General features: G+C 37.1%; 1 protein-coding gene across 1 annotated transcript; it reads right to left on the reverse strand.

Annotated features, from left to right (window-relative positions):
• Nucleotides 1-332: 332 nt before the first annotated feature.
• Nucleotides 333-27,114, reverse strand: nedd9 (neural precursor cell expressed, developmentally down-regulated 9). Its single transcript, XM_079878557.1, has 7 exons — nucleotides 26,910-27,114; nucleotides 15,085-15,477; nucleotides 6,569-6,667; nucleotides 6,355-6,489; nucleotides 3,283-4,374; nucleotides 1,977-2,066; nucleotides 333-1,148 (listed from the first exon to the last, which is right to left on the reverse strand). The coding sequence occupies exons 1-7, from the start codon at nucleotides 26,919-26,921 to the stop codon at nucleotides 615-617; spliced, it is 2,355 nt and encodes a 784-aa protein (XP_079734683.1). The 5' UTR covers nucleotides 26,922-27,114; the 3' UTR covers nucleotides 333-614.

Raw genomic sequence — 27,114 nt, forward strand, 5'->3', positions numbered from 1 at the left:
AAAGTTGAATTCTCATTAAAAACTTGCAAAGGTGCAAAAAAATCTTAATGGTCCTAAAGCAGACTTCAACTAAACATAATTTCTTTTTGATTTCATAGTGAAATATGACCTTAGCCTCATTCCTGACAGGTTTTGTGAGATTCACCATACCAAAATGTCCAAACAAAAAAAAAACAAGTGAAACCATTTCTATAGCAAAGACAGAGAAACATTTTACTTTGTTCATACCATACTCTCAGCAAGAGTGTGTGTCATACGATACAGCACATGTACAAAACAAACTATTTTCGTTTTGTAGGTTCTGGCATTCAGCACTACACAATAATTAGCAGTTAAGGACAATTTGTAAGGTGCCTAAATACACAAAACGATCAGGAATGTTAATGGTCACTCTACAAATGCAAATCTCAATCGTTTCTATTCATACAGTTAATATTATTATCATCATCATTATATAAAAACGAATCTACACAAAATAAAGAGGCAAATATTTACACAGAGGAAAAGAGCAGGACTATTTACAAAAGACAACTTTCAGTGACGCATCTACATAAGAACGAGTATAAATATATATGCATGTTAAAATGACAGTCTTTGTTCAGATGTTGATGGCATCACAACCCCGCCATCTGCGAGAGCTGCACTTTAAATTGTTGAGCCAAGTGTGAGAGGTCCGTCACGCGATCTACCATCTCCTGTACGGCGGCTGTGTTGGGATAGTGGAGGGCCGCTATTTTTGTGGCGCTCACGACTGTCTTTAGCATCTCGCACAGGACGTTGCTCAAGTTCATGACACGGTTTGCCACTTCCGCTGCCGAGGCCTGTCTTGACAGTGTGTCACCGATGAACACCAGCTTGTGGGCGCAGAGAATGACGAACTTGCCATGTGCAACGAAGATTCGAGGAGGCTGCCCGGCCTTCACGCAACCGAAAAAAGCATCCACCGCATTCAGCAGAGTCACGAAGTGCTGCTCGCATTGGTCCGCGTAGAAGCCCAACAGCTGGCGGTCACGCAAGCACACCGGAGCTCCGCCTCCATTGGAGAAATTAGAGGAGGAGTCTGTCGAATGCTGGTGGGAGATCCACTTGGTGATGTCGTTCTCTACAGGTTTGATCACTTCCTGTTCGAGCTGTTTAAACTGTTTCAGCTGTCAAGTGAGACAAAGAATTTCAAAGTTAGAAATATTTAAATAGTAAAAAGATATTAAGAAAAATAATGCATGTCATTTCAGCCTTTTTCTCTTTAAAACATAAATGAAATTTAAAAATGAACATAAATGAAATTTAAAATGAACAATGAACATAAAGTTATATAATATATTGTGTAATATAGTAGTTATGGTTCATTTAGTTTTTTTTTTAAAGAACCATAAGAGATAAAATGCACCAGTTTATAAATATTTACATAAAATGGTAACAACATGCAAAATGTATATAATACATATATATACACAAACACACATCTCATGTAGGTTGTTCATTTCAAAATCAAAAAAGGCAAACAAATCTTTCTTGAAATATTTAAAATGATTTTTTTTTGCCTACATTTTGAGATGGACACTAACAACATGAGAGACCAAAGAATGCATAAACATCTTAAACCCAGTTTATATGGGCTCAAGTTTACATGGAGCAGGAACCATCTGGCCTAGAAGAGAGTTGAGATCTTTGAGATCTGCACCTGTGAGGTTGTTATAGCCAAACTATGATATATGGCGAACATATGGACACCCGACGATCTCACATGATGCAACTGTTAACTGACTTGGCCAACTAAAACCCCTTTTTCTTGTAATGTATTAATTTAACTTAATTCACTTCTGTTGTTTCTATTCTTATCCATTCTAAGGCTGACAAAGTCTCTGTCATGCTGTACTGTATTTCTGCACCCTGAAGGCACGTAATCATTAGCTACTTCCTTGTGCATAGATGACTGACACACAAGCTGATGACGTCTATGTGCACGTGTCGCGTACCTGTTCTTGGCCGAGTTGGACTTTGCTCTGTTTGGTGATGTTTTCCTTCTCTAAGAGTTCCTTCTGTTGTCGTTCGAATTCGTCTTTTCCCTGCAAAAATGACAAAAGGTCAGTCAGCAAGTCTCAACAGAAACTAGTGTCTTAATGCAGCAATGAGCAGCCCGAGGCCACTGTGGTATTAAACTAATCCTCTTTTAATTCAAATCATTTTTTTTTTGTCTCATGAATTGAATTTGAAAAAGCAACCATCTCTTTTTATTATCTTTAAAACACCATTCTGGCAGCATCTAAACTCTTGCATAGGATGAATATCCTCTTAGTCTTTTGCTTGAGATTAAAGTACTTGCTAATATTTTAATCTCACTTTGATGTGCTCAAATGTGAAGGATCTCATTTCTAAACTCTGCATCCAGGATTAACAGATGGACAGAGGATAGATGGAAGCGACTGGACCGTTTTTCAACAGTTTTTGCAGCATGCAAATCTATAAAGTTTTTGTATTCATTTTATTCACAGCTGATTTTGAAGAATGTCAGAAACCAGACAGTTGATGGACCCCATTGACTTCTATAGTATGGAAAAGAAAATACTATGGAAGTCAATGGGATCCATCAACTGTCTGGTAACCGACATTCTTCATAATATCATCTTTTGTGTTCAGCAGAAGAGATAAATTCCTACAGGTTTGGAACAACTTGGGGGTGTGTAAATGATGACAGAATTTTTATTTTTGTGCATAACCTTACAATATAGTTTTTTTCTCGTTATATGAAAATCGCAAATAGAAACACATGAACGTTAGTAATAGTGATTATTGACTTGGCAAACGTTACTAATACCACATCTAAAATCTGTGCCGTGCAACAGTTTTGCTCGCACCTGCTTTTTACAAATATTAATAGAAAATTAAATGAATTAATAGAAAAATTAAATTTCAATTTCAATCAATCGCATTGCAAGAAAGTTTCGTGCTAGTACTGAAAATGTGAAATTAGTACTGAAAAACTATTCACTGATAGTTTTTCGATAAACTATCACTTTAATTAATGATTTTTATCTGTAATGGTTATATTTATATGCTACTGTTATAGTTATTATAGGTTTATGCTATAATATGCTACTGTTATTGAAAAATAAAACAATTTTACTATACTTTTGTGTGCTAAATATTATTTTTATTAGAGCTAACACCCTGAAAATAAGCACACAGCCCTGTTAATTAAAAAAAAGCTAATAAATAAGATCATTTCTTACAATTTATATATATATCTGTGTTTCAAGTATTGTGTTGTAGTGTGATTCCCACCTGCAGATGGACATAGTCATAATCTTCCATCCAGCTTTTAACGCACTTCTCGCTGTTCATGTTGGCTTTGTCGTGTGATACGGGGAAAGGTTTGGTCTGGTCCTCCGTCGGGGTGCAGGTAAAGGGGTGAACGATGCCCTCTATTGGCGCTCTTCGGAAGAGGAGCTCTGCGCTGCCCCCTATTGTTGAAGCCAGCTGCTTGGCATCATCCGGCACAGTCCGTGACACCATTACAAAACGTTCCAGTTCGTCACTCTTGCTCTGATGCTTGGTGCCAACTGCCAGGATATTAAGCGGCCAGTTATTGTTTTCTAAAGTCTGGTGTGTTTGTTGAAGAATCTGATGGGAATCTTCCAGACGCTGCAACTGGCGTCGTAACTTGGAGTGCAGTCCTTGATCGGACAGAGCGGTGGCGTTTGCTGCCGCTCCGCGACCAAATATGAGAAATTCTGTGAGCGAACCCTTGACGCGCTCCAGTAAAACACGGACCTCGTTGGTGTGACGCTCCATGAAGCTGTATGTCCTCCAGTGAGGTGATGACGCAAGAGTTTGCAGAGCGCAAACAGAAGACTCCAGGCATTGCTGGAGGTGACCCAACCTCTGAAACGCAGAGTCTAGATCCAACGCCAGACGACTCTCTGCGGGCGACCCGGCAGAAGAAGAGGAAGTTGACATGCTGCTGCGAGTGCTTCCCGTACTGGAAAACGACAAGCGGTTTACGCCATCGGTCACATCACCAAGCAACCGAGTGTCTGTCGGTGGGATGTCGTAAACGGATTTATTCCTGTCCTTCTCAGACGAAGCGTGTCGGTTCGGAGGCAGTCCACGTGGAATATCGTACAAGTCCCGAGATCCACTTGCGGCCTGTTGGCTGGCGGGAACGTCGTAGATGCCGACGCTGTCGTTCATGACCTTGCGGGACACCGGCTCAGAGCTGGGCGGGAAGTCGTAGTTGGAGCATGAGGAAGCTTTAGAGATAGACGTTGGTGGAACGTCGTATACACCTTCTTGCTTGTGCTTTGAAGGCTGTGGAAAGTCGTAGTTCCCTTCATCTTGTGCAATGTTGTTCCGACAAGGGGGTGTGGAGTAAATCTGTGGGAGTGAGAATTCGGTTAAACATGGAGTTTATATGCTTATAAGAATTAGTGTTGCCAAAAATATACAATTTTCTGATACATATCGATTCTGAATATTTGAAATGGTTTCAGTAATCATTTTCTACTATCGATACACCGTCACTACTGTCAGAAGAAATAGTTTTGGTTTCTTGCCATTGTCACTTTTGGCTTGCTCAGTTGGGGTTTAAAAGACAACTGAAATAAAGAAAATGAGACTCAAATCAGATGAGAACCAAAACCTGAACTGGTAAACCTTTCATTTATTATTTAAAAGGGGACCGTATACATTAATCAACATTCAGATAAATGTACCCAAGTTAGCCCAAAGGCTATTCTTCATTGGCAGTGCATTTGCCTGATGTTGTTAGACAGAAATTTGAGAATTTTAATGAACTTTGCAACATTGACACTGTAATTTACCTGAACTGAATCAACACTGAACTAAATTGAGCTGAATAATGTCACTATTGTCTTCCGTAGAGCCGCTTCACAACTGAAATTCGTTTCATAATTGAATTGACACATTAACAGTTATTTTTCTCCTTGTAGCTTTCCTCATGCTTGAGGATTTAACTCTTGCAAGTGAAGAAAAATCATTTTATTTTACAGGTCAGTTGTATTACAATTGTAAAAAAGAAAAAGAGTCTTAGAAATATTATTATCATCATCATCATTTCTTCTGGTCAATAGTAACTTGGATACTGTTCAAAATGTTATGCTCCAAATGTGTAATTTTTCACTGTGGTATCAAATGCTGTTATCTCATATCAATATTTTTCAATTTATTGCATTGAAATTCCAACACTGGTGCCAAAACCAATAATAACTGTTTGATTCCTGACAGTCTAATAAGTCCTGCATTTCCACCATCTCACTCTAAAAACTTGAATAGGACATGGAAAATCCTGCCATCCAGCTAAAGGATCAAACCCGGCATTGACCTGACAGTGTAATGGGAGTACATGGGGCGTGCCAACAGCATATTGGTCAATAAATAAACACAGTGGCCTGTAAGTGATTTCTGTCAAGCGTAGAATCTATTTTTCAGAGTGAGCCCGGGTTTCCGCAAACCCTAATTAAATACGACTCTAATAACAGGTTTCCATGTACATCCAGTTTATTTCAAACAAACTCGAGGCGCTACGCTGCATTTCGCCAGGAGCAGCGGTGAAACATAAGAGGGGCTTCAGCACAATTATTTCTGTTCTGACCTCCTTGCAAAGTTAAGAGCACTACTCTGAGTTTGACTCCAACACTGCTGGCAAGCTAGGCTTTAATTTGCTAACCAGGGGAAAGTAATAAAAATCAGAGTATTTATTTCTTTGTAAAATTTCTGGGAAATAATAGCATTCGGTTACAAGACAAAGAACAAGGGCTGCATCCGAGTGATTATAGTTAACTAAAACCATAAAACATTTTCATACTTGAGAGAAAATAAACGTTAGCTAAAATAAAATTACATTTTAAAACTTATTTTATTTAAAATAGTTAACAGCTATTTAACTGGTTTCATTTAATAACACGATGCTAAAATAACTCAAACTAAAATAAGTAAAAAAAATATAACTAATACAAATAACAAAACAAACAATTATAGATATTTTAACTAAAATTAAAATGTAAAGTATAAAAAAATGAAAGCTCATTCAAAATATTAATAAAAACTATAGTAAAAAAAAAAGTATTTCAATGACACTAAAGTAATACTGGGCAGCATTTAAGAGAGTATATTTAAATATTCTTGTATCTTTTAGAAACTTTTGATTATTTTGAAGCAAAGACTGTCCACTGTGAAAATTGTCTAATTCTGTACAAGATGCATGATTTGAGGAATTATTTGTAGCACAAACAATGTGGGATAAGTTATACACTAAAGTTTCAAACAACCCCTAATTTGCATTTGCTAATGATCATGACAACATAATGAATATTAAGAGCTGAAGAATCGGCATACCCCTTGCGATGATGGAGGTATGTCATACAGTCCTCCTTTGGGTCGCAGATCATGTGACGGAGGTGTGTCGTAGACGCCCTGGGCTCTGGGAGAGCTGTGCTTTCCGGTTTGCTTGCTCGGAGGAATATCATACACCTGTGCGGGTGTTTAAAATGTAAATACACATATGCAGACATCTATATGGGTGTGCGTGTGTTATTGAAGTAACACTCACCCCCTGGGGACGAACTGGAGGAACATCGTAGAGGTCATGAGATGAATCTGAAGCAGGACTATAGGCGTATGTTTGTCCTACTCGTACTGGGGTCACCACCTGAAACAACAATACAACCATTAGGGGACGTTAAAGTCGGAGCTAAAATCTTTTATTCCTAGGTGAAATGTCATATAAAGTTAGCGAAGGGTCTCTTGACATGAGATATTGAGGCTGAAAACACCAACAATTACACAGACAACAACAATTTGAATTTTTTTTATTCTTAACTCTAAATATGAAATGTATTAGTAATAATAAAAACTATTAATCAAACATTCACTACTAAAAATTAACAAAAACAACCCAAACATATACAGTACACACAACACTCACACACACACACACACACACACACACACACACACAATTAATACTAATCTCACCAAACATTTGATAATTATTAATAATAATCAATCATTTTTAATATTGAATAAAATCATTTTATATATTTTTAGCAATAATATTGTATGGTTTTATTATTATAGTGAATACTCTTTGTTTTTCAGCCGCAACATACAAAGTATCTGTGGTGAAACTATGGTGCAATGTGTACGTGACTAGATTAATGCAACTGCAAAACATAGACGTAAATTGAGTAATCTGTCTTATACAACTTCACCTCCTCGGCTCCAAACATTAATATCTGTCATCTCGTACGTTTCTAATCTATCTTTTCTCTCTGTATTCCTGCAGTTTATTCTCCATCCTTTATGCTCTACATCTGTCTTCTGCGTCAGACAGGCAGAAGCATCCTTGGAATGTACTCGGTCTCAATTCGCTGTTCTCCAAAATCAGCCCCCCTCCTCGTCCCAAACGCTCCGCTAATACACCGCACACCGCTGTCACCACACGAGAACACTCACGGGTCACTGACAGCTCTCAAAAATGGGAACCATATGTACTGCATCCTGTCTGAGAGACTCCAGATCTGATCCAAAACCCAATGGGCTGCCTTGCTGTACCACCTACATAGACCGCGGCCTTCTATCCCAACTGAAACCTCATATAAGTGACTGATTTTAAACTCTACATGTCTGGATTTAAATAGGCAAATGCTTGACACATTATTGCAGTGATTGTTGTGTTTCAAGATCTTTACAAGGTCTTGACCAAAAATCGATGCACCTCTTAATGGAAATAACATGAAAACATTTATTTCCATCAAGAGGTGCATCAATTCTTGGTCAAGATTTTGTATTGATAATGCAAGAGTCCAGCTCTCTGTGAAGTCTCCTCAAGCACGTCCCAAAGACTTTCAATGAATTTAAGGTTGTTTAAGAAATTAAAAGCTACACACTCCAAACACTCAAAACTCCGGGTAGTGTTTACACACCCTCTCGTGACACACAGAGTTCCAGAGATGTGAATGTCAATATGGTTTTCATAAGCGAGGCCGTCACACTCTTATTTTTACTCTGTGAGTTTAGGTGCACATCAATGACATTCCTATCCATAAATCAGCACTCTGGAATTCCAGGTTCAGCATAGTTCACCAATTACCCAGATCTCCCGGGTTGTTCCCATCAGTCTTAAATCACCTCTGCTTCCCAGAAATCCTGGGAAAATGAACTGGGAATAAATGGAGAACGGGACACATCAGTGGTCTAATCCAGTGGTTCCCAAACCTGTCCTGGAGGACCACCAACACTGCACGTTTTCTTTTTCTCCCTAGTCAAACACACCTGATGCAACTCATCAGCTCATTATCACATGGGTTAATGAGCTGATGAGTTGAATCAGGTGTGTTTGACTAGGGAGAAAAAGAAAACGTGCAGTGTTGGTGGTCCTCCAGGACAGGTTTGGGAACCACTGGTCTAATCAATCTATCTATATTCCTTATATATTTTATATTTATTATAATATTTAAAAAAGTTATTAAATATTTAATAAAATATGTTCATACTAATATATATATATATATATATATATATATATATATATATATATATATATATATATATATATATATATATATATATATATATATAAAATCAAGAATCTTGATTTTTATAAAATATATAGTATAATATTTAATACATTTTAGTGTTATTTTAACATTTTAAAATATTACAATTTCATGTAATTTATCATTTATTATATTATGTATTATTATATGTTTTATTAATTTTGAGTAAATTTGATCAAATAATACAGAAATCCATCCAATATGACCTAAATCACTTCTCCGCCACCTGGAGTGGCTAATCGGAAATGAGTACATGTGCCATAGTGTGAGGTGCGAACTGTGACCTCTAGGCAAACATCCTCACCCTGGATTCCGTTACACCCCGGCTGGGTGTGCGTGACTAAGACCGGATCAGATTTGAACCTGAGACCGACCTAATTACTGCGAGAGCCTCTTTTTTTTTTTGTCCTTGGAGAATAACAGCGCTGAAAAAGCAGCATGACGTAAGAGTGTTTTCTCACCAGCCTCGTTTATCGGTATGCAGCATTTAGACTAAAGCTGTTTGAGTAAACAATGACTTCACAGATTAGCTCTGAGTCACGTTTGACAAGTAAACAGAGCTGGAAAAATCACTTGGTTGATCATTTGGAGGAAAAGAAAAGCAGTTCTCTAGAATCATCTAGAATGATCTGCTGTCTCTCTCTTCTGTCCCTTTAAATCTGTTCCATTCCAGTGACAGAAAAAGCTCTGTCCTATTAATAAGTCATCAACTCATCAACGAAGGCAATTAAATGTCAAACCCTCAGGGATCTCCTACATGACGACCATAAAACTGAAATGCACACAGTCTTCCTGCTAATTTAGGAGCATTACCCTAACGCAAGAAGCCATAATTAATTTTACATCACATGGAAGCATTCAAACACACCCCGTGATTTATAGATGCGCATTGAGACGACGCGGTTGGGGGTGATTATTTAAATGAGATGCATCAATTATGCAGTGACCCTGATTTTAACGGTTTGTCTTTGATTAATAATAAGTAGGCGAAAAAAAAAAAAGATTTAGCCTTGAAATGAAGACGAGGAGGTAAACGGGAATGAACTCTTGTGTCTTGTGGGCATGAGGAAATAAGCTACCTCTCCACTGAGCATTTCCTGCTATCTCTGCAGGAGGGAAAGAACAGCCGTGTGTCCAACACTAAAGGAGTCCAGACATCTTTTCTGGGTCAGACAACATCCATACTAAGAACAGGCTAAACAACTTCACACTTAAGGCCCGCTCACATCAAGGACAATAACTATAATGATAACGATAAAGATAATTCTAAAATTCGTTCCAAATATAAAAGAGTAGCAGAGTCCACACTACAACTATAATAATAATAATATCATTGCAATCACTTTCAGAACGACTTTTTCCTGCTAATGATGAATAATCAAAATATTGCCAGCCAATCAGAATCAAGCATTTTTTTCAGCAGTTTTTTCAAACATTTAATTCATATTTGAGAAAATACATAAAAGACAATCAAGATATATAATGCATAGTAGAAACGAGGAAGAAAAATCTAGTTGCTAATAAACTAGCAAGCGTTGAGTCACATGACTAATGCTCAACTACACTGCAAACTCTTCTCCACATTTCCACAGAAGGGTGCGGTGGCATGTGACCAACAAATCTTGATGATATCTCCTGGAGACTGAGGTGTGCAAACAGAAAAACGCCTGGCTTAGCTATCTCAGACAAGTAGGAAGAATGAGAACAAAACCCGGTTAGTGGCGATAACAGACAGCCTCGGCCCATAGAGTGGGCAGAAAATGATGATTTATGATGTGACTCATGAAGAAAAGTTAATCCTAAAAGTCTGTCTACACTGGAAGCATCGAAGCTGCACGTCATCCTCAGAATTTTCACTCATACGGATCTGGAACGGCCTGTATAAAGTCACAAAAACTGCTTTACCTCAGAAACAGCCACAATTTGTTGCGTCAACCCGACTTGGGTACCAATGGGACGAGAGATCTCATCTCTACCCATAAGGCTCGGCTCTGTGAAGGACGTTGTGTGGTTGTGTAAATCTTGGAGACGGCTCTGGCTGGCATGAATAGTGCAGCTGTGAGCGGCCTTAGATCACTGTACCCTTCAGGTCAGGCGGGGACAGAGCCAGACTTCAGCAACCGAACCTTACAGTGTGTCATTATCCTGCCCCGCGCCAGCAACAAACACATCATCCACAAGCAGAACTACTACAGCACAAATAGACACTTTCTGCGTTCAGATGAAACATTCGAGTACTTTATGATTAAGAATTAGTCCTGTATGAAACACTGTGTTCATGTTGTTTCAGAATGGCCATAATTACAAGATGACAGTCCTGACAAGCTGTTTTCAGATACTGTGTGTTTGGCGAGCCACAATGGATCCATGCGCAACTTTTTGGCACTGACTAGCTTTATTAATTTGCTGGTAACATTTTTACAATAAGGTTCCATTTGTTTACTGCATTGGTTTATTAATCTTAGTTAAATGTTAATTCTAGGGATGCATCGATATAAAATTTTTTGGCCGATACTGATAACCGATAATTCTTTATATTTGAAAGCCGATAAATCTAAATCCAAATTTGTATATAATTTTTGAGAGCCTGATTACAAAAACAAAAGTCTCACCATTAAAATCCATGTCCCAAGGCACACTATTATAATGTTCTCATTATTCTTGTGCTGCACATGTTGCACTTACAGTATTTTCCTTTTTTGAAGTGATTTCAATCATATTTCAAGCAATTAAAAAAACATCATGGCGAACAGTGCGTATCTGAAGTGTTTCAGCAAAAGAAATAATAATTATTATTTTTTTTAATTTTCTTATCAGGCCAATTACGATTACACAAAAAATGCACATATATCGGCCGATACTGATATGGTGGCCGATATATTGTTCATCCCTAACATTAAAATCAAAAGTATGTGTTCATATTATTTAATGGACCTCAGCTAACATGAAATAACAATTGAATTAACGGTTGAATTTTTATTAACTAGCATAAACAGATCTTAATAAATACAGATGTATTGCTCATTGCTAGTTAATATTAGTTAATGCACTAACTAATGGGACCTTATTGTAAAGTGTTACCAATATAGCTGTACATGTGCTCGCTAAATATTTACTGACATTAATAAAAAGGCATTTTTAACAGAAATATGAGTTGACCAAACTATATTTAACTACACAAACCAATTCTTTAAACATAGTCAATCACAATAGTAAGTTCGAGTTCAACAAAGATGAAGTGTTTTTACTAGTCAGAAACTTGTAATTACGAACATAATGTGAATAAAGCATAAATGGTTGGTGAATATGAACTGATTTGTTCTTTCTTAAACAAGTTTTTGAACTTTCTATTTGGTTAAATTGTGCATGTCAGGATGTAATTGTTCACACAGATGCACAATAATCAAGATCAAAGTCTAAACTTTAATCTGATTCAAAACCACATCGCCATTTTCAATGATGGATCTAAAAGGGGATCACTTTTATTTTCCAGCACAGGAAGTGAGATCAGGAAGGAAACGGTTGTTATTTTTGTTGCACTTTCCGCTGTGCCACACCTCTGTAATGCACTTTATGTCAGAGGAACGTCAACTGAACGTTGTGTTTACAGATGTGAGCACACCCTCTTACCTCACTCTTACTAGAGTGGCCGACTGTTATGCCAACCTCAGGAAAACAACACACAAGGTAAGGTGTGCCATCATTCTGAATGCCAGCAAACAAAATGATCAGACAAACCTCAATCAAAGCAACACAACCCTCTTTCCATAAAGCCATACTGCGTGTGTTGATCGTCCATCTCAAGATCATTTGAGGTGGACAGACTGTAACCTTAACCTTCAACACTCCTGATATCTGAGACTAGTAGCTCTCTAAACTCTTAATGTCAAAAGCAGAAGAACCTCTACTTTTAAATGACGATCACAGACATGACCTCAGTGTTATGAGTTTGCCTGAGTGATGTTTTCAGTTCTCTCTAGTGCTGTGTCTACAGTGTCTGTATCTGAGTGGCAAAATAAAGCTGAATCAGAATAATTATCAGGCAGGCAAAAATCTAAATCAGCCAGCCTCATGCTGTGTCTTTAAAAGAGAACTTGAGAACTACCATGGTGGTTTGCAGAAAGACAAGTGTTACATGAAAATGAGCTGACAGTTTTTAATGACACAAAAATCCCTTTTCGCCCGCTGGCGTACACTTTGTTTCGCTGCAGTGTATGCTTTCTCAGTGTGTTCAGTAGCCTGATCTCCTCTATTTATTTTTCCATCCCCGCTGTGGCTTTCCTATTCAGAGAGAACGGGTGCAGTGCAGTGCATGGACAGGACATTATAAAGCTGTTAAATATAAAGCCTGTAACGCTGCGGTGGAGGGCAGGGCAGGGTGTGCACAACTCCTGTACACAACGGCTTTTGGCTGGACACGAGACACTTTTAATCTTTAAAACTTTAAAACTAAAAAATGCCGCTGGGATAAATGAGTATAGTGATTGGTTGTATTTCTTATATAAAATAATAAAATGTTTATTATAATACATATTATTATTTTAAGTGTTTATTTAAAAAATGTTGTATTATTATTTTAGAATTGTATTATTATTTTAGTATATATATATATATATATGTATATATATATATATATATATATGTATATATATATATATATTAGAGGTGGGCATAGATTAATTTTTTTAATCTAGATTAATCTAGATTAATTTTGAAATTAATCTAGATTAATCTAGATTAAAATGGCTCATTTGAATTCTGCCGAAGGCATTCAGAATATGTGTGCTACCCAAATAATGACTATAAAAGTAAGTCTTTGAGAACGGGTTTCTCAAGCCAGGTGGCGCATTAGACCAGGGGCTCATCTCCTGTTTCCACAATGCATCACAAACTGCTTGAGAAAGCTGTTCTACTCATAGACTGTAAAGGTTACTACTGTACTGTTACCGTCCGTAGGCAACATAGGCCTATGTTATTATCAACTACTATAGGCTATCAATTAGGGATGGGCGATATGGCCTAAAATCCATATTGTGATATACATTGCAGCCTCTTGCGATAACGATATATATTATAATAAAACCATTTCAGAACAGGTTACACAGACCCTGCTAAACAACTGCTAAATGTATTTTTTTTAAAGGGTGTATGTAGTTTTGAGAACATATATTGTGCAAAACTGTAAGTATACAACATAATTTTGCAGATAAATAAAATTTAAGTACACTAGCTGCAGAGACTTAAGTAGGTCTAATGTTTATTATAGCTTTGAGCTTATGAAACCCCAAATTTAAAGTTATAATATTGTCTAACTGATGTCTTTTCAGTTAAAAAGAAACACAACAACGATTCTTAAAATCGGGCGTAGACAGAGATTATGTGTTAACGTTACACCACTAAGATATATTGGAATGAGAATAATACGCGCACGCTGCCTATTCAGTGATATCATGTTTCGTTTTGAATTTGAGGTGAACGGATTAGTCGTGTGTTAATTTACCGAACCGTTGTTCGTCCGTTGTGTTTGTCGGACGGCTTAAATCCGAACCAAGTCCAAATAATGGATGTTGCAGCTTTCACTTTCAGCCGTGTTTACTTAAGATGACGACGAATATGCGTTGCAGCCGGGTTTACCTCGCGGCCGCGGGTAGATTGCGTCATCATCTCCCAACCCAACTTGGGGAATAGATTAACGGCGATATTTTTTTTATCGCGCGATAAGAGTCTCGCGTTAACGCAGCGCGTTAACGCCGATAACGGCCCACCACTAATATATATATATATATATATATATATATATATATATATATATATATATATATATATATATATATATATATATATATATATATATATATACTATATTCCAAATGAATTTATTTAAAATTATATATAAGAAAAGTAATATTGAATGTATTCATTTTAGTTTTAATTAATAATATTTTTATTTATTTATTTGGTATATAATTTAAAAGTATGTAATAGTATAATTTTCTTTAAATATGTAATCAATATTTAATATATGATAAATATTTAATTCACATTGCAATTAATATTTAAGGATGGTATTTTAAATATATATATATATATATAATTTACACACACACACACACACACACACACACACACACACAAATGCATCTAAATTGTACAAATATATGACATATTCCTGATCACCTTTTACCTGTCAAACATCACTAAAACCTGTAAGCAAATGGTATTTTCAAGGTTTTCCATAATGGGAATAGTTTCATATTTTAAGATCCTTTCGTAATCACTTTAGTTGTCTCCTAATTTCATTTTAATATATTATGGTATTTCCATTACTTTACCATAGTACAACCACACTACATCTTTGTAAGAGTTAAAAAATGCAAGAGCAAAAGCATGCAACACAATCAAACACTAAGTTGTTGCTCAGCGGATGAACGTTGATCTTGTCAGCATCTGCCGCACATTCACCACAAGTGTTATCTTAAAGTGAGGAGTCGAGCCTAGTTGAGTTTACCTTGCAGGGAGTTCCATCCGCAGCCAGAGCGCTTCTCTGTGGAACCTGGTACACGTCTTTAGATGGAGGGACCTGGTAGATGCCCTGTCCCTGTGGGCTCTGGTGGGACGGCGGCACCTGGTACACCCCCTGAGGTGTGAGTGGCCTCTGCTGGAGGGCATGACCCTGTGGTGGGGAGGGGGATGCGGACGTCTGGCCTTCGAACATTGGTCCGATAAGCAGTTTGAGGCGGTTGCCGGGGGCGATGCCCTGCCGGCCGTGGAGCGAACACAGCCACCATCCCTCCAGACCACCTGTGTTCTGCTCGATGACGGTCAGGATATCGCCCTTCCGGAATGCCAGCTCTTCCGGGGATTCGGGAACGTTGTCATAAAGCGCTTTAGCCATCAAGTTCTGTAAAGAATGAAGGCACAATAATTCATTATACTGTTTGAACTCAATAAGACACTTACATTCCAGAAAAAAGCTCGCCCTAACCACACTAACCAGCTCCGACTAAGTATCATATGATTTGTTCAGTATTATCACAAGCATTGAGGCATGACCTATGCGTATTATGATTACATACAGTGATTTTTGGACATATTTAGCGGGTTCTTGTGGGCTGCAATACAAAGTGGTTCCCTGTAATATTACAATTAGATGTCTAAAAAACATCCGTGTAATACTATCCGTGTAGTTCGGCGGTCTGCTGGTAGTTCCCTTTAAAAGAAGCCGTTTCATCCACAGCGCCTCAATAATAACTCAAACTCAATCTGAACGTCTGGCCGAGCCGACCCACATCGGACTAGGAAAATAATCATAAAATCCGCTCAACGACTCCATAGCCAAAACATATTTCTCTGAGGGGCCATGCTGGAAAACCATTTTCCTGTCAATCATTTCCAAACCACAGGGAGATAAAAAAAAAAAAAAAAACCCTAGCAGAATTCAGTTCAAATTGTGCCAGTCCATAGGATATTTCATATTTCATATCACATTCGTTCATGTAAGAATGAATATAGCGCTAGTGTGTTTGAAATATATATTTGACCTAATTGCTAAATTTGGAAAGACTGTTTAAAATGAGAAAATATTTAAAATAGAACAGCTAAGGCTCAGTTCAGATATTAATATCCTTTTGAAGTACCATAAATGAATATGGTAATCTTACAGTACCATGAGAAATTCAGGAGAGAGATTGAGTAGATTAGAACTAGATTCTTAAAATTCAATTTCAGTTAATTCAAATTCAATTCAAATTCAGTTCACAATTACATTCAAATTAAAACCATGTACATTCAAATTGTAACAAGATGCCTGTATTTAGAAATGTGAAAACACAGATCCAACAGCTGTTTTCTCATTTCTATGGTATTTGGGATGTAATTAAGTGGTTGACCGATATGGCTTTATCTCGGCCAACATATCACTATGGGCCAAACACAAACAGTCCTACACACAAGATCTTCACTTTGAACAGTGTGTCTATCAGCTTCTCCTTGGGTTCTGTCTTAAAAGACTTAGTGTGCCTTCATCTGCTTTCCCACAATGCTAAGTAAACGGGTTCCCACGTGAACCTTCCTGTTCTGGCAGCATCATTATCTGCGATTGGGCGTCTGGTCGCATGGCTATTGTCTCACATTCATGGCCTCGGTCACCCGCATTAGGGCATGACAACAACCCCCGCCGAGAGAACCACGTCGCGCTAATACAGTGAGCTTAAGAACATGACCTCCAGGGTCACCATTGTCTTATAGGAGCGTTTTGTGTCCCACTCTTAGCATTCAGCCTGTTTAGGGCTTATATCTGCTAAAAGAACGCAAAACTCATTGAATAGGAAACTAGGGAGTGAATCAAACAAAGCTTGAGAAAATCTGAAGTTGAATTGCTTAAAGTAATGGCATGTCTTCTTTACTAAAGAAGACAAGACACCATAAATGACTAGTATTTCTTATTTATATATAAATATGACATGTCTTTTCTAAAGAAGACACTTTGAAAAGCCATATCAAATGCTTATCATGAGCAATAGCCTAAGCAAAAGTCAAAATATATGTGAAAGTGTGAGGATAAAGCTAATTAATTATTTAAGCTACTCTTGCTATTCTCACCTCGTGACGTCTGCAGTAGAACTGACCTGGAAATCTTCCATTCAAAGCATTCACTGATATCACTGCAACACATGCTTCCTCTTGTGCAAAGTTTCCGTGCAAAAAGAAGAAATTCACATATACTACAAGTACAGTGCAACACTTTTTGAAGAAGTACATTTAACAAACAGTTGACGTGCATCTTAGGGTTTCTTGCACTTTAACAAACACTGATCTGTAAGAGCACCCTGAACAAGCTGTCAAATAGCTTCAACAGTTTAGACTTTAGAGATGACCGTGACTGAAAATATGCATTATCTAATCAAAAAAAAAAAAAAAAAAAATTCCAATCATTTATGATCATGATAACTGTATCTGTAATATGTAATCTCACTGCTTGGCAACAGGCTTAAACAAACAGAGATAAACTGTTGCAGTACGTGCAGTCTTGACTATAATCCCTTTGCGTTTTTCACACCCCGGGTTTCAGCTAATACAGGCCACTTTGGATGCAAAGCATCATTAAGTGATCTAATCAGTTGTGTATTCCTTAGTAGAAGTGTAAGACATTGCCTGATGGTTTGGTTTGGGAACAGTTCTGAAGTGGTCAACAGGGAAACCATTTCCTAGTGATGTGAAATTGAGCTGTAAAGCTAGACGATGTATAAAACACTGGTATGTTTGGACTATAGGAACACCAGCATCGGCCATCGGGACACATAGAAAGAACCTGATGTGTCCAGGTTTGCCCAGCAAATGGTTCTCGCTGTAGTTGTCTAGACGGTGCCAAGTGGTTGAGGTGCAAAACTTCAAATTTACAATGTTGACTACTGTTCAGGAAAAGGTTAATGTAGTTAACTAAAACTAAAACCATGAAGCATTTCTGTTAAATGTTTACTGAATGTTAACTGAAATAAAATAAAATGTTAATCGAAATAGAATAAAATAATATATATTTTTTTAAAACATTTTATTTAGAAAACATTTCTTATTTTAATTTAGTTTAATTTTATGGACTTTTAGGGATATATAACTGTATATATATATATATATATATATATATATATATATATATATATATATATATATATATATATATATATATTATAGTATATTATAGTATAGTATAGTATAGTAAAATAAAATTCATTATAAAGAAATTTATAAATTCAGACTTGTGATTCAATTTAAATGATCAAAGTTAAATTACCTTCAAATCTACCAATGCTACAAACCCAATGGCCAATATAATGCTGATAATAATATTTAATTTTATATAATGATGAGCAAATTGATACATCTCTGATACAAATTTAAGAATATCTATTTTACATTTACATCTCGAAAAACTGATGTGTTGTGAACGCTTTGGTTTTAAATCGCATAGGGCACATGTTGAATTTATTTAGATTTAATTTTAGCTGTCTGTTTCCACACCTGGAGCAATGACTTTTGGGAAATTCATGACTCATTCAGTCCTAAATAAAGATGTTTTTTGTGGCGAGACAGTTTGTGCAACCCTATATGTTGAGGGATACGTGCTAACCAACACAGAACTTAAACTGTTATGCAACCAAAATTACTATCGTACGGGATACCCTCCTTTCTTCTTAAGTACACACTCATTGGGTGGTTTTTGGCTTTGCCTCAGTAAAATCATCAAGGATGATTATGTAAGTAAATGAGCACTCAAAAACACACTAGTGAGAAATTCCCCCAACACGCTGCCAAAGTCACCAAAACACTGCAGAAATCTATACCCTCTGGGTGCAAGAAAACCACTGTGCAAACTCTGCCCGTAAGCAAACCCCCTGCCTCGCAGAAAGTGGTGTGTTCCTCCAGTGAAATGGAGTGGTGTGAGAATTAAGGCCAGCTCACTGTAATGTTCCCCTGGAGGGAGGGCGGTGTGGGTAGGACTGGTGAACCAGCACCTTTTACCCTCATTTCACTCAGGTAAATATAGAAGATAATTACCATAATGACTCTAATACAGACCTGATGACTCAACTTGGCCGTTGTGCTGAGTGAAAGAGAGTCTGGCTCTGTCGAATGAACAGGACGTACAAGGGACTGGCTAAAAAAGTGTGTTTACTTTAAGTAATTCTTGAGCTAGTCCATCTGTCTTCACATCTTAATGTAATGCATTATGGTTTGGCGGAAGACAGTTGCATGTGAGTTTACTTGCAATTAAACCGCCTTTAGCAAGCAGCCAACAACAATAATAGTAGCAAAACGTGATCAATAATTTCACGCCCCAAGCCAAACACAATAGAGTGCTCGATCAATCCTCTCGGACATACTATACTGTAAGTTACACATGAACATAAGAGCTTACCATGATTCAAAGAGAGGGTGGATCTTTCCAGAGAAGTTTACGTAACACATTGTGAATTAAAAAGTCTCTAGACATTTTTCATTTGTCATACTGTATTCATCATTGCAGTGAATACAGTGAGTTCAGCTTGCAAAAACACATTTCATCCCAAAATGGGAAAAGAAAGATTATATTGTGCTTAATGAAAAATTAAGGTTACACTATTTGCAACTACATGTCTACTAACTCTCATTAGATTAGTAGACTGTTGTGTTAGGGTTAAATCTGTTTTTAAATCTGGTGGTTTGTACACTAACATTCTGGAAACTCCCACTAGAGTGACTGATTTTCTGGCATCTTTTGACTACGTTACAGTGGTCGTGCCATGTCCCACTTTGCATTCTGACCAATTGATAAAAGGCCAAAGGAGACACAAAGTAAAGAGTTGTCTCATTTCAGTGATGGCGTGATGTCAGTATTAGCTATCCCTCCCGTTTCCTCAGCACTGTGAATCAGAAATCGCCCACACTCAAGCCGCCAACACGACTTAAGTCACCAGCAAAAAACCCCCCGCCCACCAACCACCTAACAAACACTCCAAACAGAGACCAACCAACATGGCACCCTCAAAGACTCGAATCATCCAGAGCAGGCTTTTCTTTAACACTATAAACCACACCAGTGTTTCTGAGCACTTGCAGAAAAATACAGTAAGTGTCAGTGTGCGCATGCGGTAGGTAAACAGTAAAAAAAAAAAAACTGGGAACCTTTCAGTATCGTTACCGAAAACAAGGCCCAGATTGTTATAGGTGGGGCGTAATGACGTTTGTGCATCTAATTAGTCCAATAAAAGGCACATTTTACATCTCAACTGCTTGTTGTTTTACCATCTTGTTTGAGTTTTTTAGTGCATGCCCTGTTGTATCTAGAACGTTCTGTTACCACCCTTCAGCCTGAAGCTTGTCTTTAGCTTGGCATCTCTACTGCTTGTTTCATAACTATGTGCATCAAGCAGACGGAGAAATATAAGTCGACTTGTCCTTGCCCCCATCACATGTCTTGTTGAAATCAGGGTTATTATAGATAACTAAAACTAAAACTATAAAAAAAAAACCATGTTGTTACTTGAAATACATGTTAACTGAAATAAGTCTACGTTTTCAAATACTTTCATTTAGTTTGACTTAATGTACTAAAAAAAAAAAAAAAAGTACATAGACATTAAAAATGAAACAACAAAATGACTAAAACTTACTAAAATTACGTAATTCAAACTATTAATAAAACCTATAATTGTATCTCTGTGTTACTAAAATGACACTGGTTGAAATGATAGCTGCTGGCACTAAAGATTGCATAATGCTGCATTCATAAACAGTGTTTGGTAACGTTAAAAAACAGTGTATATTTTACACCATCGGGCCTGCAAACACTGAAGGAGGCAGTGTGAATGGATAGAGAGGTAACCGGGTTCATACATCCTGTGGGAGATAGTTAAAGACATAATCCCCCCCAGAACCAGCTAGCGCTTGGATGTGTGATGGATTTATGATGTCACAGCAGGGGCGGCCCTTCAAGAGCGGGAAATACACCCCCGAATGTCATCTCAATTTCACACTTCTCGAGAAAGTCTGCAGTGGTCCAGCACAGATAAGCAGTTCATGAGCTTGCTGTAAATTACTTTCAAAGGATTTTGGGTCAATAGGGCAAGCGTGTTTCGCTCTGACATGTCTAAATGAAGGAGAAAAACATATGTCATCAGAAAACCACTGTGTGCCACAAGAAAAACAGCACCTGTTATTTATTCAGTGAGCCCGCAAAGCAGAAAATTGTAAAAATGTTTTAAAAGAGAAAAAGTATTTTTAAGATGCATCAATATATAACAATATAGAAAACATATAGAAAAATTGCTAAAAATATATCACAAATAAAAATATTATATATATTAGCTATTTTTCCTGATGTGATTTTTTATGTTGTAAATGCAAAGTTTCTTACCAAAATATTTATAAAATCCTGTATACTTATCCCAGGAATTTTTTTAGATGCATCTTAAAAATACATAAAAAGGTCAAAAATATTTTAGAAAAAAATATACTAATATATATTATTCATTAATTATTATTTTATTTTTTTTAGCATTTTAATTACATGAAAATATTTCTAATATATGTCGGCCAGTAAACGACTAGGCCTATGACTAAATGAACTAAAAATAAAAATAAAATGAAAAATAAATCAAAAAAATTAACAATGAATGACAAATGCCCACAAAAGTTTCCATTTATGTCAATAGCAGAAGTTGAGAATGAGGTCAATCTTTAAATAGCGATGAATTCCAGTATAGAGTCATAAACAATCCAACATTATCACGTTGGCTTTATTTGCTTCCCTCATTTGCAGCTGTCAAAGTTCCTCTTATCTGACAGTTCGCCATCCCACCCTCGACTGTAGATAAATCGCTCTAAATCGCCACAAAAGGTAAACCATCCTCACAAACCATCCTTCATACTTCAAATGGATCGATCTAAAATGGTTTGGGGGCAAACAAACTCTTTGCTTTCTTTTAATTTTTTTTTCCTGGTGAGGGCAATGTATACCACAATGTATAACCTTTCCAGGAAATGCATTGTGGGAATATATTCAATATATTTATGACTTGAAAACAGTGGTGAAGAAGACAAAAAAAGACATGTTTTAGAGGTCAAACACAAATCCCTGTGCAATTTTAGAAGATATGAATGCATGAATAAAAACACAAATCAAACGTCTGAAACGCACATATCGGTCGACCTCTAATCTCAGTACGGAGGGGGATGTGTCCCCCGAAACATCTATAAAGGTTACGGCTCTGAAAGGTTCACAGTTCCTTATGTGATGCATCTTTGCAACCCCCCAATGTTCGTATATGCAGGAGGGCTCTCGGCGCCTTAAGAATCGTCTCTTTTCTTTGTCCGTGTCTTTCAAACAGGACAGAGCTGTGCTGTGGAGCGCTGGTTGAGACCTGCTCTCTGAATAGCCCTTGTTCTTACCCTGGGGAATGTGGAATGCCTGCTGAGAAGTGTTCTTTATGCACAATACCACCCCGATGTGGCCTACACACACACAAACCAAACACATGCATATATAGACACACACACATACACAGTCTTCATACTCCAACGTCCTCCAGTAGACGGAAACTCAGGAACGAGATTGATTTTAAATTGTAATGTTCTTTCAGTGAGTTCCTTTTACATTTAATAACTTCCCACCCAGCCAAAGATAAACTTTATTGCTCAGAAATGCTCTTCATAGTGTTCTCAGCTACAAAAACAATCTTGTCTCAACATTGCCTAAAGTGTTTCTAAAGAAAAACGTGGATAATTTGGTCAAATCTGATGAGAAATGTTTGAGTTCATATTGAGATCTCTCACTTTTGATTGATTTTCTTCTCAGACAGCGCCATAGTGTTGACCCAGATCCGGCCCACATCTGGAACACCTGGATTCCACACGTACCAGATGTGGGCCGGATCTGTGCCGACACTATGTTGCTTTCTCTGTTGGCAAATGAATTTTATCATGTGATGCATGATATTGCCAGGGTCAATTTCATTAGAAAATGTTGAGCAGAATTTCCAGTTGGTCTTTAATATCAGACAAATGAGATATTAAAGAGATCTTTGTGATTTTCCTTATGGAATCCTTGATGATAACTACAATTTAACACAAAACACAGCACAAAATCACCCTGTTTACCCTCTCTCTGCCTTGTATTTCCCATTGCTTTTCATTTCAGTCGGGCAACCCCCTATTATTTCCCCTCAGACTGATTGAGAACAATGTAAATTTCCAAACAAAAACCCTCGGCTTGGATTACAGCCTGGAGAGAGATGCAAAAAAATCCCAGAACATTTACTTCACCTAATCAGTTCTTTGTGCCTGTCAGGCTATTTGTGCCACGGTTACATAAGAGCGAAAATAAAGCAGGAAAGCAGGGTACAGACGTTTGAGTGGGAGGGGTCGGCTCTCGTTTCGATGTGCTCCCGAAGGAAAATCTACGGCGTAACAGTCTCAAACTGCTCCCAGATCCCCGTGTCTGTTATAAACAGGCTACAAGAGCTCTGAAATCTAATAAGAGGCCATACAGGTCTGCTTGTTTGGGGATTATTTATGCCTTGTGTATCTTTTCACACCTGCGCACCTGTTGGAAAACATAACTGACGTCAACGGGCCTGGGTTCTGACTGACCTTTGTGATGCGTGACGTCAAGATGTGGACCATGTGACCCTTAAGACTGAAAGATGAAGTCTGTTTAGTGCCTTCGCTGCTCCAAAGGTGGAAAACTTAATATTTAACTGGTACTTCACCTCATAACTGCGTGAGAGACTTTCTTGATACCCTAAAGGAACCACTTGAGAGTGTTCGGTTAAAGTAAACTCTAAACTTCCGATCTAAAATGAGGATTCAAGTATTGTTATTCTGTCAGCTGTCGGTCCACTCTGTTGGGTTTGACGATTAGTTATCAGACCGTGAGCTGAGAACAGCCTGTGTGTCACTCAGAGTGATGTACATCAGTTGTTCTGCGTCAGAAACAACAAGAGCGTGACCAGTTCGCCCCTGTGGCCCTGACCCTCAAATACCCCCGGAGAATAACCCTGTGAGATAGTTCCTCTGCAAAGTAAGCCAGTCTCTGAGGTAAAGATGCTTTAAAAGTTTCAGAAATGCCAGCCAAACAAAGGATCTCTCTGTGTCAACAGAGGATTAAAGGAAATCGGATCGGTTTTGATGCAACTTCCTCTGAAGTTACGGATGAACCTCACAAAAGGAAGAATTCAGTTCATCTCAAAATCAAAAGGAATGAATGAATTAAGGCTATTAATGGTATTCTATTATATTATGAGTCGACATTATATTTGCATGGGGTAATTATATATTAAAAACACAAATATATTGTGAAAATAATTTTATGTAAAAATATATTGTAAAATATTATAATAAATTAATAATTATAATAAAACATTATAACGTTTTATTTATTAATGTAAGTAAGATTTTTTTAATTAATAGAAATAATTATTAGACATTTGAATGTTAAAAGTTTTCTATTTCAAACTGTTCTTTTAAACTTTAATTAAAAAATCTGTAAAATAATGTATCAAATTCTAAACAAATTATAAAGCAGCACAACTGTTTTCAACATTGATTAATAATAATAAATGTTTCTTGAGCAGCAAATCAGCATATTAGAATGATTCATTAAGGATCATGTGACACTGAAGACTGGAGTAATGATGATGAAAATTCAGCTTTGATCACAGGAATAAATTACATTTTTTAATATATTCAAATAGAAAACTGTTATTTTAAATTGTAATAATATTTCTCAATATTACCATTTTTACTGTGTTTTTGATCAATTAAGTGCTGCCTTGATGAGCAGAAGAGACTTCTTTAAAAAACTGAAAAAATCGTAAACCAACACCAAACTATTAAATGGTATACCATCCATATATATATACAGTATATCTGACAAATGAAATCTATATAGCTGAGCTGATGCCTAATTGTGTCATTAAACAGATGAGCTTAAAGTACATTTGAGAGAGACTGCAAGAGATGCTCATTGTTATACTGTAGAGGAATTCAAACAGTCTGATATGCGCTAACAGTCCGTGACTTGCCAAGTACTCCACATTCCCCAGATAGTGTGAAGCAGACAAAAGCATTCCATTCAGGAAGAGCTGCTCAATCCTCCTACCAAAGTAGGAAGCAAATCTTCCCAAAGGACTGAAAGCCTCAAAGACTATGCAAATGGGGAGGGAATCGCACACAAGAGCCAAGTTTCTCTTGAATGAAAAGCTGCCCCCACGCTGTGTGCACTTGGATTGAAAGTCCAGATTTGGCCAAAGTTTAGCCATATTTCTGAGTGCCCCAAAAATCAGCTGGGAAACCTTTTGAAAGGATGACAGCTTTTACACAAAAGGTGAATTTGTTTAAAAACCTTGTCCAATCTTTTGAAAGTGAATGAGGTCGTCTGGGGCTGTCGAGCTCTAAAATTATGAAATAAGCACCATAAAAGTATCATAAAAGTGGTTGATAAGAATCCTGCAATATATTCCAAGTGTTCTGAAGCCATTTAATACATGTTCGTCACACAAAGCCATGTCGTTATTTACAAAAGATCTTGACATACACCCTAGCTCTCATGGCATGTTCAGGAGCGAAGAGACTATTTGTGAATGAATCATTCTTTGGAGTCAAATATTTTTTAATGATTTTAGTTGATCCAATTCACAAAATAGCTCTGGATAAGCTGTTCATGCACTGTACTGATCCAGTTCTTGAGTTCAACTCACTAACTCAAGATGGACGATATCAAAAAAAAATTTGTTTTACTTAATTTCTAGATGAACGGTTCCTTTGCTAGATAATAATAATCAAAACACCGTAAACTGTGAATAAACTAAGTGTAATGATATTTAGATAAAGAGTTCATTAATGAGTCTATTCATCATTTTTAAATGATGTCTATAAAACAAACCCTCAGAATAAACAATCCTGGCAGTGTAATGGGCAATCTAAGCACAAATCAATCATGGACATGCACATAAAATCCTGGAGTGGTTTTATTTTCAGTCTCCACCAGGAACACTTATAACAGCAACCCTGTTACTCTGAACAAAATGCATGCTGTTTGCTTTAAGACATCACATTACACAATCACAGTGAGGCTCAAATTGGAAAAGGGGCTGGAGACCAGGCTAATGAATGGCCCCATATATCCTCAAGTGGCTCCGAGTAACTTGAGTTGAAAATGCAGAGTGTAAATCACATCATTTATTACAAGCCTCGCTACAATAGAGCTCAAAGAGTGCTTTTGTGTCATGGCTGCAATAAATGATGTGATTTGCACTTTGCTTTTGGATCATACCAGCCATCCAATAAATGCATGGTTGGTTACACACACAAATTACTGCTGTTCAGAGCTGGAGCCAGCGGGTTGTCAAGTTAAGGAGTATTTAACTAGTGAAATATCATTGGCTCTAAAAAGGAAGGATGCTTTGAGACCATCCTCCACTGAATTTACTCAGATTGTCCTCTGAATGATGAACATTCACATAATAATAATAATACATGCCCAAAAACTGTACAACGTGCAATTCATACCTTTGTATATTGTGTAATCTATCTATCTATCTATCTATCTATCTATCTATCTATCTATCTATCTATCTATCTATCTATCTATCTATCTATCTACCTATCTATCTATCTATCTATCTATCTATCCATCTACAGCTCAAGAACAGTTGCTCTTTCATTTTAAAAAGTCCCAGTAATCCCTCTACGTGTGATGTAGATAGGCTACATGTAAATGCTATATATTTTACTATAGTAAGCAGATGTTCTGATATAGTTTACGGAAATAGCACGCATGAATGGAGAGTCACTTACTTTGTACTTCATCTTACGCGTCCTCCGCTCTACAGTAACTCCAGTAAGAAACAAAATCCGAGTTCAGGTCAGAAGAAACTCTTCTTTTTATCGTTTAAATTAGTCTAGAAGCGCATTTTGCTCGTTGTTACTGTGTATCTCAGGATTCGAGTGATAACGGTAAGTGTGTTGTGGGATCGAGGGTCTGTAGTTACTCTGAGCGCTC

Source organism: Squalius cephalus (genome assembly GCF_949319135.1).
Source record: "Squalius cephalus genome assembly, chromosome: 8".
Classification (NCBI taxonomy): Eukaryota; Metazoa; Chordata; class Actinopteri; order Cypriniformes; family Leuciscidae; genus Squalius; species Squalius cephalus.

What these genes read in the sequence shown, in the direction of transcription:
- nedd9 (XM_079878557.1), bottom strand. An exon ending in CTCCAGTTCGTCCCCAGGGG is followed by an intron (nt 6,490 to 6,568) that starts GTGAGTGTTACT and finishes ACACCCGCACAG; the next exon opens with GTGTATGATATTCCTCCGAG. An exon ending in TCCAACTCGGCCAAGAACAG is followed by an intron (nt 1,149 to 1,976) that starts GTACGCGACACG and finishes CTCACTTGACAG; the next exon opens with CTGAAACAGTTTAAACAGCT.